At 52.8% G+C, this 14,191-nt stretch overlaps 1 protein-coding gene across 1 annotated transcript; it reads left to right on the top strand.

The window, feature by feature from the left end:
• The first annotated feature begins 998 nt into the window (after positions 1-998).
• Positions 999-12,173, top strand: LOC103782674 (uncharacterized). Its single transcript, XM_055095149.2, has 9 exons — positions 999-1,018; positions 1,275-1,437; positions 4,591-4,704; positions 5,074-5,165; positions 5,435-5,533; positions 6,309-6,375; positions 6,509-6,636; positions 8,122-8,152; positions 11,978-12,173. The coding sequence occupies exons 1-9, from the start codon at positions 999-1,001 to the stop codon at positions 12,086-12,088; spliced, it is 825 nt and encodes a 274-aa protein (XP_054951124.2). The 3' UTR covers positions 12,089-12,173.
• The last annotated feature ends 2,018 nt before the right edge of the window (positions 12,174-14,191 follow it).

Genomic DNA, 14,191 nt, shown 5'->3' with positions numbered 1-14,191 from the left:
TGGATCACTTGAGGTCAGGAGTTCAAGACCAGCCTGGCCAAGATGGTGAAACCTCGTCTCTACTAAAAATACAAAAATTAGCCGGGCATGGTGGCGGGCACCTGTAATCCCAGCTACTCGGGAGGCTGAGGCAGGAGAATCACTTGAACCCTGGCAGGTGGAGGTTGCAGTGAGCCAAGATCATGCCACTTCACTCCAGCCTGGGTGAAAGAGAGAAACTCCATCTCAAAAAAAAAAAAAAAAAAAAAAGAATGAAATAATACAAGTAAAGCACTTGGTGCATGGTAAGTGCTCAATGAACAATTTTCAAGTAGAACTGACCATTCCCTCCCTTTTTAAGTCTCAGAAGTCCACACAGACCTCCATCATAGCACCTTCAAGCTCCATTCTGTCTGCTCTGCACACTCATTTACACAGTAGCTGTGTAAACTCCAGCTCAGGCTGGAGGCAAGGTTGTATTTGTCTCTGTCCCCCCAGTGTCCAGGCACATCATGGAGTAAGTGGATGTGGTGGTTTCCCACCAGCCTGGGCAGGTGTGCCCCTCCAGTGGGAGCTGGGGACAGGGGCTTCAGAGAGCCTCTGAGTGCCTGGTAGGAGGGGCACAGGTGGAGTCAGGAGTGATGGCACCTGGCACCCTGCCTCAGTCATGAGCCTCCCACAGCACAAATTCTAGTCCCACCAGTGTGCATGTGAGGTCTGAAGCCAGCCCCATGGCTCACACCTGTCCCCATTTCTTGGAGAGTGGACTTCACCCTCCCTCTCCACAGGGCAGTTCCCCACACAGCCTATGGACCCCTCCCTCCTCGCCTGGGTCCTCAGCCTGGTAGCTCACCACCCTTTCAGATGAGGCTTTGGCTCAGGCCTGGTGGTTCTCCCAACACATGGGCCTAGACCAGGCTGCCTTCCCCTCTCCACAGTGTGGCTGACAGGTTGGCAGGCTCCCTGACAGCCACCTGCTTGGGGATCAATCCACCCACATCTGAGACTCTTCTCGAGCCATGGTTTTCTCTTCTGAAAAGTGAGGCCAATTCCATCTCTCTAACGGAGTTGGTCAGGAGGTTGATGTCATATGCAAAGCAGCCAGCAGAGTTCCTCATCACTGATGGCTAGTAGCATTTTACCCAGCCTGTGATTAACCCCTCAAAGGAGGAGATTCATTTTTGTACCTTCTCAACATTCAGGGAAGGGCCTTTAACAAAGTTAGGGCTCAATCAATATTTGTGGAGTTGAATACCCATTTCACAGGCTAGGAGGCTGAGCCCGATTTCCTGCAGCTGCCCCACCTATGAGCAGCAGAGCAGGACTGAAATCCAGGTCCTGAGCTATCTTCTGTCCAAGTCTGAATTAAGCATCTGTCTGTGCTTGGCTGGTGGGACCCTGAGAGGACCCCAGTCCTGTCTGTCTGTCTATCTGCTCATCCTCCTCACGTACGAACTGGTAACCGTGGAGCTTTTCATGCCTCCCAGTGTCCTCTGATGGGCACCAACATGTGGCCATAGTGTTAGAGTTGCTAGATTTAGCAAAAAATACAAGATGCCCACTTAAGCCTGAATCTTAGATAAACAACACAATTTTTAAAGAGTAAGAGTGCCCTTGCCTGCAATCCCAGCACTTTGGGAGGCCGAGGCAGGCGGATCACCAGGTCAGGGGTTCGAGACCAGCCTGACCAACATGGTGAAACCCCGTCTCTACTAAAAATACAAAAATTAGCTACTCAGGAGGCTGAGGCAGGAGAATTGCTTGAACACGGAAGGCAGAGGTTGCAGTGATCCGAGATCGCGCCACTACACTCCAGCCTGGGCAACAAAGCGAGACTGTCCCCAGGAAAAAAAAAAAAAAGGAATAACCGTTTTCCAAATCAGAGAAATAATAGATAGTTTTCTAGTACAAGTATGTTCCATGCCACATATGGGGTATGCATATGTGGGTTGAAAATCCAAAATCCCGGCCGAGCACGTTGGCTCACACCTATAATCTCAGCACTTTGGGAGGCCAAGGCGGGCAGATCATGAAGTCAGGAGATCAAGACCATCCTGGCTAACACGGTGAAACCCCGTCTTTACTAAAAAATACAAAAAATTAGCCGGGTGTGGTGGCGGGCACCTGTAGTCCCAGCTACTCGGGAGGCTGAGGCAGGAGAATGGCGTGAACCTGGGAGGCAGAGCTTGCAGTGAGCCAAGATTGCACCACTGCACTCCAGCCTGGGCAACAGAGCGAGACTCCGTCTCAAAAAAAAAAAAAAAAAAAAAAAAGAAAATCCAAAATCCCAAACTGTGAGCACTGCCCTGACATTTACTGTAGCATTTTGGATTCTGGATTTTCAGATAATGCTAATATTCCAAAATCCTAAGAAATCTGAAATCCAAAACACTTCTAGATAGGCATTTTGGAGAAGAAATTCTCGACCTGCCTGGGTTCAGTGGCTTATGCCTGTAATCCCAGCACTTTGGGAGAGGAGGAGGCAGGAGAATCACTTGAGCCCAGGAGTTCGAGGCCAGTCTGGGCAACATGGTGAAACCCTGTCTCTACAAAAAATACACAAATTAGCTGGGTGTGGTGCCGGGCCTGCAGTTGTAGTTACTCAGGAGGCTGAGGTGGAAGAATCATCTGAGCCTGGGAAGTCGAGGCTGCAGTGAGCCATGAGGGTGCCACTGCACTCCAGCCTGGGCGACAAAGTGAGACCCTGTCTCAAAAGTAAATAAAGTCTCAAAAAAAAATTCATCGTTTATCTGAGATCCCAATTTAACCTGGCATTCTGTGTTTTATTTGGCAACCCTACGTGGGTACACTGGTACCCAGCCCATACCACCGTTAAGACCCACTTTTGTGGTGTGGCAGGGTCTCATGCACACCTTCTCCAGGATTAACAGAGTTTAGACACTTGTCACATGCAGCAGTTGGTGGCTTGCCTCTCTTCTTCACTTCCAGGGCCCTTGGCATCCTGGCCCCGGTGTCTACGCCTTCCACTCACCCTCTGAACTATGGCCAAACAGCCCACATAACAGACACACAAAGATCCCTATGCCTCCTCGTCCCCTGTGGGCTACAGCCCAGGCCCTGTCCTGGGCCCTTCGCAGGACCCCACGGCTCTTGCTTACACCATTCCCTCTTCTGGTCTCCCCTGCGTCCTTGTTTGAGACCTGGCGGCACATCCTGTGTGCAGTCTCTCTGGAGCTCCGAAGCAGAATGCATGGCTCCCTCCTCTTGCAGCCAGGGCTCGCTGTACAAACCTCTGTGTGGCTCATCCCCCCGCACTGTGGTCAGCTGCAAACCTGAGGCCTCCCTCATCTTCCGGAAACTTCTGCGCAGAACCAGGTTGTGTCCATCTATATGTTCCCAAGGCCTATGCCACAGGCAATGTTTACAGGGACCAGTAAGCGCATGAGTGAATTGTATCCTACCACGTGAAGAAGTCTTTGTTTCCTTACCACTTCTTATATTTGGGCCTTTTAGGCCCCTTCCAGTTTTTCTTCATGGTGTAAATCAGCTACTGTGGTCGTCCATGTGAATTACTTTTATTTGGAGTTGTTTCTTTAAGCCGTTTCCAAAGTGAGGTTCTCAGAGGCATGACTCTCCATCGTTCTGTGGATCTTGTTATACGCAGCCAGGTTCTCCTGGTGACAGAGCTACCTATTCTCCAGCAGCCATACCACACTGGAGCTCTGGGACTTTCCAGGGTTACGGGGCCCTCTGCAGAGCTGTCGGTTTATGTCACGTGGTCAGGAATTGTGTAATTTTAGGCTGCCTAGAAAGGTACAATATAACACAGTCACAAGCCCAGGCCACAAGCCCCCTGCCACAAGTCCATGGGGATCTAGAGGCGCAGGTGGACTCAGTGTGAAGAAGGACCATGTCTGTGGTTACTTGGCCAGTAGATGCACAAGATTCTGAAAAATACCAGGGTGAAAAATAGCCACAATTCTATTAACTTCAGCTTTTTTTTTTTTTTTTTTTTTGAGAGTCTCTCTCTGAAGCCCAGGCTGGAGTGCAGTGATGCAAACACACCTGAGTGTAGCCTCAACCTTCCAGGCTCAAGTGATTCTCCCACCTCGTCCTCCCAAGTGGCTGAGACTACAGGCACACGCCACGATGCCCAGCCAATTTTTTAATTTTTTGCAGAGATGGGGTCTTGGTGTGTTGCCCAGGTTGGTCTCTAACTCCTGGGCTCAAGCGATCCTCCTGCCTTGGCCTCCAAAAGTGCTGGGATTACAGGCGTGAGCCACTGCACTCAGCCTCAAAATATTTTTAGCATGTAGTTTGGTAGGACTGCCAGATAAAATACAGGACACCTAGTTAAATTTGAATTTCAAATGAACAGTGAATTGTTTTTTAGTGTAAGTATATCCCAAACATTGTGTGAGACAGATACTGAAAAAGTATCCATTTTCAGCTGAAATTCAGATTTCACTGGGCCTATATTGTATTTACTAAATCTGGCAACTTTCACTTTGAGGGGGTCTGGCTTGCTGGACAGAGCTGGTGATAGATGCTCGCCAGGCTGGAAGCCGCCCCCTAAAAACCAGACCAGGCTAGAAATGGCATAGCGGGGATGGTAGATGTGAGTGACTAGCAGGCTTCTGTCTCTCTCAGTCTCTTAGGGGCAGACAAAGAGCCCACTCCAAGCTGGCCAACAAGCCAGTGGTGCAGCCTGTTGAGGAGCAAGAACCTAAGGGCCCTCAGGCTTCCGAGGAGCGGAACTTGGAGGTGATGGGAAACCCCAGGGCCTCCCAAGGCAGTGGGCAGGGGAGGCAGGAGAGCTGGAGAAATTCTTCCTGTATCTGAATGGAGGCCTGAACCCCCGTCGTCACACCCAGCTTCCAGCTGTCAGGGCGTCCAGGCCCAGCTCCTGGGTTCAGGGCTGAGGAATGGGTGCAGGGGAGTTCAGCACTGGAGGGCCTCCTGGACAGGTCCCATTCATACCTCCTACCAGGCTTTCCCTACAGGGTGGGGGATACAGACAATGGGGCCCCTGAAAGACAGGGAGATGGCAAGGATGGGGGGTGTGGGAGGACCCAGGCTCTTGGGCGAGCAGCCGTGACCCTCTCCAGTCACCTTGGCGCTTTCTCTGCAAAGCCACCTTCCTCAGAACAACTGGAACCCACCGTCACGTTCCTGTTTACACTCCTGAACACCTCTGAGCCCACTGAGCCAAAAGACCCTGAATCGTAAGGCTGCATGAGAGAGAGAGAGAGAGAGTGCCCATGCAGGCACATGCAGGCATGCACAAAACTGGGGGAGGTGGATGGTGTTTCTCCCCACCCCACACCCAGAAACATTCAAACCTGGGCTAGGACTCAGTCCTGGCCCGTGCAGAGAGGAGGCCCAGAGAGGCCTGCTGAAGCCGGGGCCTTTGGCTGGGCACCCCCACACCACCCACCCACTTCCCTCATCCCCTAGACCCTCCGGCCTGACCTTCACTACCCACTTGCTCCAGGGACTCAGAGATCCAGGAGTACCAGTTCTTAGATCAGGAAGACTGGGGCCCCCAGCGGACCTCAAAGGAGATCAGGCAGTTGCAGAATGACTGCATGAGGTGAGCTGGGCGGGCAGATGGGAGCGGGTAGGGTGACAGGGCTTCCCCCGACCAAGGCCAGGCCTGGCTTTCAGGTCAGGGCCCACGTGGCTGGTGAACGGGCATTCAGGAACCCCCACCTTTAATTGTCCAAGAACTTGAGGAGCGTTCAGTCTGGGGGAGGGGCTTGTTCTCTGGATGTCGGGCTCTGGAGCTGGGGTCCACACAATCCCATGGCCGCTCGCCCCTCTCAGGTAATGCTGGGGTCAGAGCCCCGTCTGTCAGCAAAGGTCCTGAGGTGGGGGCAGGGCATGACGGAGGCTTCCAGGCCATAGACCTGAGTGATCAGCTCTCCCATTCATACACAGCTGACCTGGAGCGCCTAGGCAGGGCTGGTTCCAGCATTGGCCCTGTCACTGGCCTGGAGCCACAGAGAATCCTGTTGCAACCCTGCCTACAGCCCAAAGGAGCGGCTAGCCCTATACCACCCACCCCTTCCAAGGGGAGCCTCAGAGGGTTTCTAGCCCACCCACAGAAGCAGCCTGCCCTGCTCTTGCAAAGGAAGACAAAAAGCATAATTAGTCTCTCTCTCGGTCCCCTGCTACCAATCACTCAGGGAGAACAATTCCCATCCCACCTGTGGTTTTGCCGGGACAGGAAGACTGGGCTCTTAGTGAAACACTGGTCCCAGGTGTCTATAGGACCAGGTGGCTGATGCAGGAGGTGGGAGGGGTGGGGAGTGCTGCCTGGAACAAAAGCCTGGCTGAGGTGGGAGGGGTCTGTTTTTCAACCCTAGGCTTCAGGAGTCACTGAACACCACCCAAGTGCACAACCTGGCCCTGGGGGAGAAGCTGCAGAACCTGGTAAGACCCTGAGCCAGGACCCCATTTCTTTGTCTTGCCTCCTCCCTGCCTCCCAGCCCAGCTCTCCTAGAGGGGCCTCAGGTTGTCCTGCACGGCTGGCTACCCACCTCGAACCCTGCAACCCTTTGTCCAGCCCACCTTATTGTATAAGAGCCTGAAGGAGGGAGCCCAGGCCATCCAGGAGGAGGCCCAGGCCATCCAGGATGAAGTGAAGGCCCTGCAGGAGGAAAGCCAGGCCCTGCTGGAGGTGGCTCTGCTCAGGTGTGCGGGCAGCCATGGCGGCGGGGAGGGAAGAGGCGGCTGCCCCATGCTGCTCACTCGAGCTGTCTCTGCCTGCAGTGACCCAAACCCCCGGAAGGCAGGTCTCCTCTTCATGCTGCCTGACCTGCCCCACGACCACAGAGACCAGGGTCAGGCCTGGCCGGGCCCCAGGCCAGAGGTCGGACACCTCCTCGGGAGGCCGCTCCTTCAGCCAGCTCCTCCCTAGATCCCAGAAATAAACTTGGAAGCTAAGCTTCAGCTTCACCAAGTGTCTGTGGGCCCTGGGCTCAGGTGGGGAGCAGGAGGTCACCACGTCCACACTGAGCTCAGCCCCTCAGCCACCCTCTGACATCACCCCCACTCCCTCAGCTCACCCATTCTGCATCTACCCCTCCCTGACATGGCCCTGCCCTCCCCCCACCCCTCACAGAAGGTTCCAGGCCTGGTTGTTGTCAGCCTGGAGATGAGAGCTCAAGGGCGATGTTCCCAAGATAAGCACTGGGGTGAGGCCAGAAAGGGGCCGCAGTCCCTCCCCGGAGGATCTGGGTACCTGCTCTAACTCCAAAGTGCAGAAGGATACTGGGGTGTAGGTGGGGGAGGGATAGGGGAAGAGCCACTAACCATCTGGTGACCTTGGAAAAGTCCCTTCCCCTTTGTAAGTCATGGGGTTGGGGGGCAGAGAGAGGTGGTGGCAACTCCCCAAGGGCCCGCATCCTACACCCCTCAGGCCTGGAGATACATATCGATTTTGAGTTTCACCTCCAACCCAGGAGCCCTCTGGCCCAGGGCCTCCTGGGAGCCCCCAACCCCCCTCCACCAATGGGGTTGCAAAAAAGAATACAAAAAACTGACACGTATATAGTCAAGGGGGAGAAAGCAAGGAATCCTGATAGAAGATTGCTAAATTACATACAAAATTGGTTAATATTCTAAAGGGCATTTATTTTTAAAATCCCATAACCCGGGCCGGTCACAGTGGCTCACACCTGTAATCCCAGCACTTTGGGAGCCCGAGGTGGGCGGATCACCTGAGGTCAGGAGTTTGAGACCAGTGTGGCCAACATGGAAAAACCTGGTCTCTACTAAAAATACAAAAAGTAGCCAGGTGTGGTGGCACGTGCCTGTAATCCCAGCTACTTGGGAGGCTGAGGCACGAGAATCACTTGAATCTGGGAGGCTGAGGTTTCAGCGCACCAAGGTGGCACCACTGTACTCCAGCCTGGACGACAGAGCAAGACACTATCTCAAAAAAAAATTTTTTTTAAATTTAAAATAAAATAAAAAGTCCCATAACTCTAAGGCTTGTATTATTCACTGGGCAGAAATCATTTTGCATCTTAATCAGTTTTCTGTAAAGTAACCTCTAACTTTACAGCATCTAGGTCTAATGGATGGTAAAAGATCCACCATGCCGAATTCCTTCGTTAATCCTCATGTGACACGGAACGGGCTGGGGATGATCATTTTGCCTTATGTTCACTGTAGGGAGACAACAGCCAAGAGGATGGAAATTCAGGTTTGTGGCTCCTCCCCAGGCCTGGTTTCACTTACACCAGACTCCTAGGGATCAGGCCTGGGCAAAGTAACTGATGAAGTGCTTGATTAGTGACTATTTGATTCTGCCCCAGCTTCAGGCTGAATTGAGCTGAGCTAACATCTCTTTTCTTCATATTTTTACATTTTATTTTTATAAATAGAGACAGGGTCTTGCTATATTACTCAGGCTGGTCTCAAACTCTTGGGCTCAAAGAATCCTCCCGCCTCAGCCTGCCAACATGCTGGGATTACAGGCATTAGCTACCGCTCCCAGACTAACATCTCTGACTTAGCAGCCCACCCCTTCTGAGACTCTACCCTCCTCACCTGATGGCTGTAGGGATCCCAGACCTCCCCAACCACCTACTTCCTGACCTGTCCTTGACCAGGGGCCCTGCTGTACAAACAGCTGTCTTGCAATTTTCCCAAAGGGAATCATAGGGTACTGAGGTTGATGATAGTTGGATCAACAGCTAAATCAATTACCCATTTAAGGACTTCTGTCAATAAGGTGCAGTCATCAGCATGGTCCCATTTGATGTTTCCTTTAAAAGGACACAGAGAGACTAATTATGCTTTTTTTTTTTTTTTTTTTTTGCGACAGAGTCTTGTTCTGTAGCCCACGCTACAGTGCAGTGGCGCAATCTCAGCTCACTGCAACCTCTGCCTCCTGGCTTCATGCCATTCTCCTGCCTCAGCCTCCCGAGTAGCTGGGACTACAGGCACCCGCCACCATGCCTGGCTAGTTTTTTATATTTTTAGTAGAGACGGGGTTTCACCGTGTTAGCCAGGGTGGTCTCGATCTTCTGACCTTGTGATCCACCTGCCTCGGCCTCCCAAAGTGCTGGGATTACAGGTGTGAGCCACTGCACCCGGCTAATTATGCTTTTATTTAATTATGTCTCAGCCTGGGACAGTGCTCGAATAAGGTTACATGAATACTGCTTGGCTGCAGGAAATGGAGTCTATTACGGAGCCCCCTCCCCAACCAGCTCCAAACCACAGAAGTGCTTATAGATTCGAATGCATCCTGGCCATGGTTCTGCAGCTCAGGGATCCTTCACTGGCTGTCCTGAGGTCAGTCTCTGCAGCCACTCCTGTTGACACTGCAGCCAAGCAGTCCCAGCCCAGCCCAGAGGTTCCTGTCAAGGAAGGTCCCACAGCAAAGCTGCGTGGGCCCCAGGGTGTTACCTGGTCCTTTCATTCACACACCTTTCTCCCAGTCAAAGGAGGCTACCATGTGAGTCACAAGCTGTGCCCACACCTCCTGGGCCTCTGTCATCAAGGCACTGGGCTTGGGTTAGCAAATCAGCCTCCTCTGTCTGGCTGGCACCATTTCTCTAGTGAGGGGCAGAATGGGATGCCTCTCTCCTGCCTAGTGATGGCAGGTGGGATAGCTTCGTGAATGTGCAGGCGCTGCATTCCACTCTCAGCTCCACCCCTTGCTGTCTGGTGTGACCTTGACTGAGTGCCTGGACACACATCTTCATCTGTAACATGGGGTTCCATTGTGTCCACCTCGGAGGATGAATGATTTAGTGTGGACTTGGTGCATTCCATGTGTTGGCGACTGTTATCTGATCTCCAGTGGATCTACCCCAGCCCCCAAACTGGCTTTGCAGGCCCAGTGGGAGCAGCTCTGAGTACTAGTGTTCCCAGCAGGCTCCCTTCCCCACTAAAGGGCCTGGTATTCCTGCCCAAGAGGGTGGCCAGACCCTGCAGCCTGGCAGGGCCTTCCTCCATCCTGCAACGTCATCCTTTGGGAACACCCAGCACTGAAAGTCTGTTAGATCCCATCCCCATCTTGTGAGGGCACCTGCGCCTGTTACGCAGGTGTCCTATGCATGGCTGCCTTGGCAGTCTGGTGGGGCTTACCCAGAGGGGGTCTGCTTCCCAGGGGTCTCGTGCCCACCTTTTACATCTCTTATTGCTCTGAACACCCCTTGGACAGAAGACAGCTGGAGCAGGAGTGTTGAGTTGCTGTGCTGGCGTAGGTCAGCTTTGCCTCCAATCTACAAATACTTGTTGAGTGCCTCATAGGTGCCGGGCACTGCTCTGGATCTGGGGCTTCGGCAGTGAATAAAACAAAGATGCCTGCCCTGGTAGAACTTACGCTCTGGGAGGGGCAGCAAGAAATAATGAACAAGTAACATGAGGATAGATGCAATGGAGAAAAATGAAGCCACAGAGGAAGAGGAAGCCTGAGGGAGGGGGAGGAATGCAATTTTATTTTATTTATGTATTTTTAAACATGGATTCTCACTATGTTGCCCAGGCTGGTCTTGAACTTCTGGACTCAAGTGATCTTCCTGCCTCAGCCTCCCAAAGTGTTGGGATTATAGGTATGAGCCACTGCACCCAGCCAGGAATGCAATTTCAGATAGAGTAGTCAGGGAAGAGCTCATTGAGAAGTGACATTTGAGCAAAGACACAAAGGACCTGAGGGAAGGAGCCCTGTGGACAGCTGGGGAGCAGGGTTCCAGGGAGCGGGAGCTGCCAACACAAAGGCACTGAGTCAGGAGTGTGCCTGGTAGGCTCAGGGGACAGCAGCAGGCCAGAGCTACAGGAGCCGTGAGTGAGGAGGACAGGGAGGGGACCAGGTCTGAGACATGAAGGGCTCTATGGCCACTGTCATGACTGTTACTCTGAGTGTAAAGGGAGACTTGGAGGGCTGTGAGCACGGTTGTGACATGGCGGACCTGGGTTTCACAAAGATGAGTCTGACTGCTATGTAGAGAAAAAAACTAGAGGGGAGAAGAATACAATCAGAGAGGCCAGTTAAGAGGCCACTGCAGGCTGGGCACGGTGGCTCACGCCTGTAATCCCAGCACTTTGGGAGGCCGAGGCGGGCGGTTCACCTGAGGTTCGGAGTTCGAGACCAGCCTGACCAACATGGAGAAACCCTATATTTACTAAAAACACAAAATTAGCTGGGCATGGTGGCGCATGCCTGTGATCCCAGCTACTCAGGAGGCTGAGGCAGGAGAATCACTTGAACCTGGGAGGCAGAGGTTGCGGTGAGCCGAGATCGCGCCATTGCACTCCAGCCTGGGCAACAAAAGCGAAACTCTGTCTCAAAAAAAAAAAAAAAAAAAAATTAGGCAGCTGGAAATACAAGAGTTCGGGGATAGGTTACATTGGAGACATATACTTGCGGGTTTCTGGTCTATATTTAGTCATTTGTATTGGTACTCTATTTTGCTGTGGTTTTTTTTGTTTTTTTGTTTTTCTCTTGAGACGGAGTCTCACTCTGTCACCCAGGCTGGAGTGCAGTGGCGCGATCTCGGCTCACTGCAAGCTCTGCCTCCCAGGTTCACGCCATTCTCCTGCCTCAGCCTCCAGAGTAGCTGGGACTACAGGTGCCCGCCACCACGCCCGGCAAATTTTTTTGTATTTTGAGTAGAGACGGGCTTTCACCATGTTAGCCAGGATGGTCTCGATCTCCTCACCTCGTGATCCGCACGTCTCCGCCTCCCAAAGTGCTGGGATTATAGGCGTGAGCCACCGCGCCTGGCCTATTTTGCTCGGTTATAATCACTCCAAAACCTAGTAGCCCAAAACCATAAACATGTATTATCTCACACAGTGTCCACAGGTTAAGAATCTGAAAGTGGCTTGGTTGGGTGGTACTGGCTGAGGGACTCTCGTGAGGCTGCAGTCAAGATTCCAGCAGGGGCCGCTGTATTCTGACGGCTTGGCTGGTGCTGGAGGACCCATTTCCAAGTTGGTTTATTCACAGGGCTGGCAAGTTAGTGCTGAATGTTGGCAGGAGGCTTTAGCGCCTCACCATGAGGCCTGTCCACAGGGCTGCTTGAGTGTCTTCACAACATGGCGTCCGGGAGGCCACGTGACTCTGCAGGCACATCCAGGGGCAAGGGTGCAGGCACAGAAGAAGCAGAGAGTGAGTAAGAAGTAACCAGAATGGCGTTTTCCCAGTGGATGTGACCAAAGCAGAGAGGATTGGGGGTTAAGAGGGCTTCCAGGGCCTCAAACTGGGCAAGGTGAGTACACGTGGGAGGTGAAGGAGGGTGGGACGGAGGCGAGTGTGTGGGGCAGGTGGAGAGTGGGGAGGGAGCCAGCAGCAGTGCATTGCTGGTCCTGGAGGATTGAAGACCCCTTGGACCCAGAGCCATTGGGAGAATAAGGCAGGAAAATGAAAGGTGTTCATGTGCTCTAACTACCGTAAGTTATTTCTAGGAACTCCCACAATCCAGAATGTTCTGGGAGGGGCCATACCACCCACACAGCAAAGATGGAGGAAAGAAAATTGACCAAGTTAACGTCTGGTGCCTACAGCCATGTAGACACCAGTGGATTCCAACAGCCTGAGTGGATCTCTTGGGTGTCACACACACAGCTGTTTACACACTCTCCAACACAAACCACAGTCCCAGGTGTTATCACTCAGATGTCACACACTTTTGTCCAGGCGTCCTGTTTGTGACTTCACATGATTGAGGGGTTAAATCCTTCCAGGAGTGGGTGGGGTAGGACCATGGGGTTGCTGCCTCAGTCCCTCAACTTATCAGCTGACCTTGGCATCCCACTCCCCACCTGGTGGTGACTGTCCTGTGTCCTCATAAGGAAGGTGTATGCTCCCTGCACCGATGGGCTTCTGATAAGATCCAAGGTCATATTCTGGGCATCGATAATCACGTTACCAAGAACTGTGGCTTCCTGGTGCACCTCCCTGAAGTCACTGATCACATGACATCCCTTCCCAGCCACCCCTAGTCCTCCCATGCTGACCCTCCTCACCAGCAGCACAAGAGATGGTGGTGCCGGCAAAATGGGGTTGTGAGCAGGAAGGAGGCTGCTCTGAGAGGGGTCTGTGAAATCTCACACACACACACATGCACGTGCACACACACACACACACACGCTCTGCCCTGATCCAGCCCCCAAGCTCTGCAGGCATCTTTGAGCCCATCCATGGGCTGCAACCTGCGAGGCAGAGTCAAGGCAGGATAGGCCATGGGAGGGTGGGAGAAGTCCCAGCTCAAGTCCCTAGGGACCCCCCCAGCCCCTCCTGGCTCTCCGTGAGGTCTGGAAGAGGCTCAGTATGTGTATGGCATACTTGGGGTCTCACTTCCCTCTCAGCCCTTGCAAATGCTGGAACACCTTTTCAGCCTTGGAGGACCCCCTCAGATGTTCCCTCCTAGTCAGAACTCCTCACTCTTTCACTGGGAGCATGGTGATCCTCCCTCTACAGGGCACTTACCACATGGCTGAACCCAAAGCCTGTCTGCCTCGCCTGCTGGATTTTGCTTCCCCACAGCCTTGCATGGCTCTAGTATAGCACAGAATGAACAGTGCTTGCATGTATAAAGGAAGGAATGAATAAGTGAATGGAGGGATGGGTGGATGGATAAATAGGAGGGTGGATGACGGAGTCCAGGCAGAGCCAGGGGATAGAATAGGAAGTCACCTCGCCAGGGAGGCATGGGCTTCCCCTGCTGCATCCTCTGGGACAGCCTCCCTTCCCAGGACTCCCATTCCTCGTATCGCTGGGCTCCCTTCAGGATAGACGCAGAGAGTTCTTCTGGGTCCTCCTTCTTCCTTTAGCTCTAGGCCTTACATTTTCCGGGGTCAGATGAGGGATGAGTAGTTAAAATTGATGAGCTCCCACTACATGTCAGACACTGCACTAGCTATTTCTACAGATGCCATATTTTTTAATGAAAATGACACCATAGCCGGCACGGTGGCTCACTCCTGTCATCCCAGCACTTTGGGAGGCTGAGGCGGGTGATCACCTGAGATCAGGAGTTTGAGACCAGCCTGGCCAACATGGTGAAACCCCATCTCTACTAAAAATACAAAAATTAGCTGGACATGGTGGTGCACACCCGTAATCCCAGCTACTCAGGAGGCCGATGCAGGAGAATCACTTGAGCCCGGGAGGTGGAGGTTGCAGTGAGCCGAGATCGCGCCACTGGACTCCAGCCTGGGTGTCAGTGGAAGACACAGTCTAGAAAAAAAAAAAAAAGAAAACAGGTGTAGAGAAGCTGAGTGAATT

The sequence above is a fragment of the Pan paniscus genome, chromosome 9 (assembly GCF_029289425.2).
Source record: "Pan paniscus chromosome 9, NHGRI_mPanPan1-v2.0_pri, whole genome shotgun sequence".
NCBI lineage: Eukaryota > Metazoa > Chordata > Mammalia > Primates > Hominidae > Pan > Pan paniscus.
This window is presented reverse-complemented; position numbering and strand designations above follow the sequence as displayed.

Coding starts and splice junctions, on each gene's coding strand:
- LOC103782674 (XM_055095149.2), top strand. CDS start 999: ATGGTTTTCTCTTCTGAAAA. Junction 1,438..4,590: donor TCCTCCTCACGTACGAACTG/GTAACCGTGGAG, acceptor TGTCTCTCTCAG/TCTCTTAGGGGCAGACAAAG. Junction 6,376..6,508: donor GGGAGAAGCTGCAGAACCTG/GTAAGACCCTGA, acceptor CCCTTTGTCCAG/CCCACCTTATTGTATAAGAG.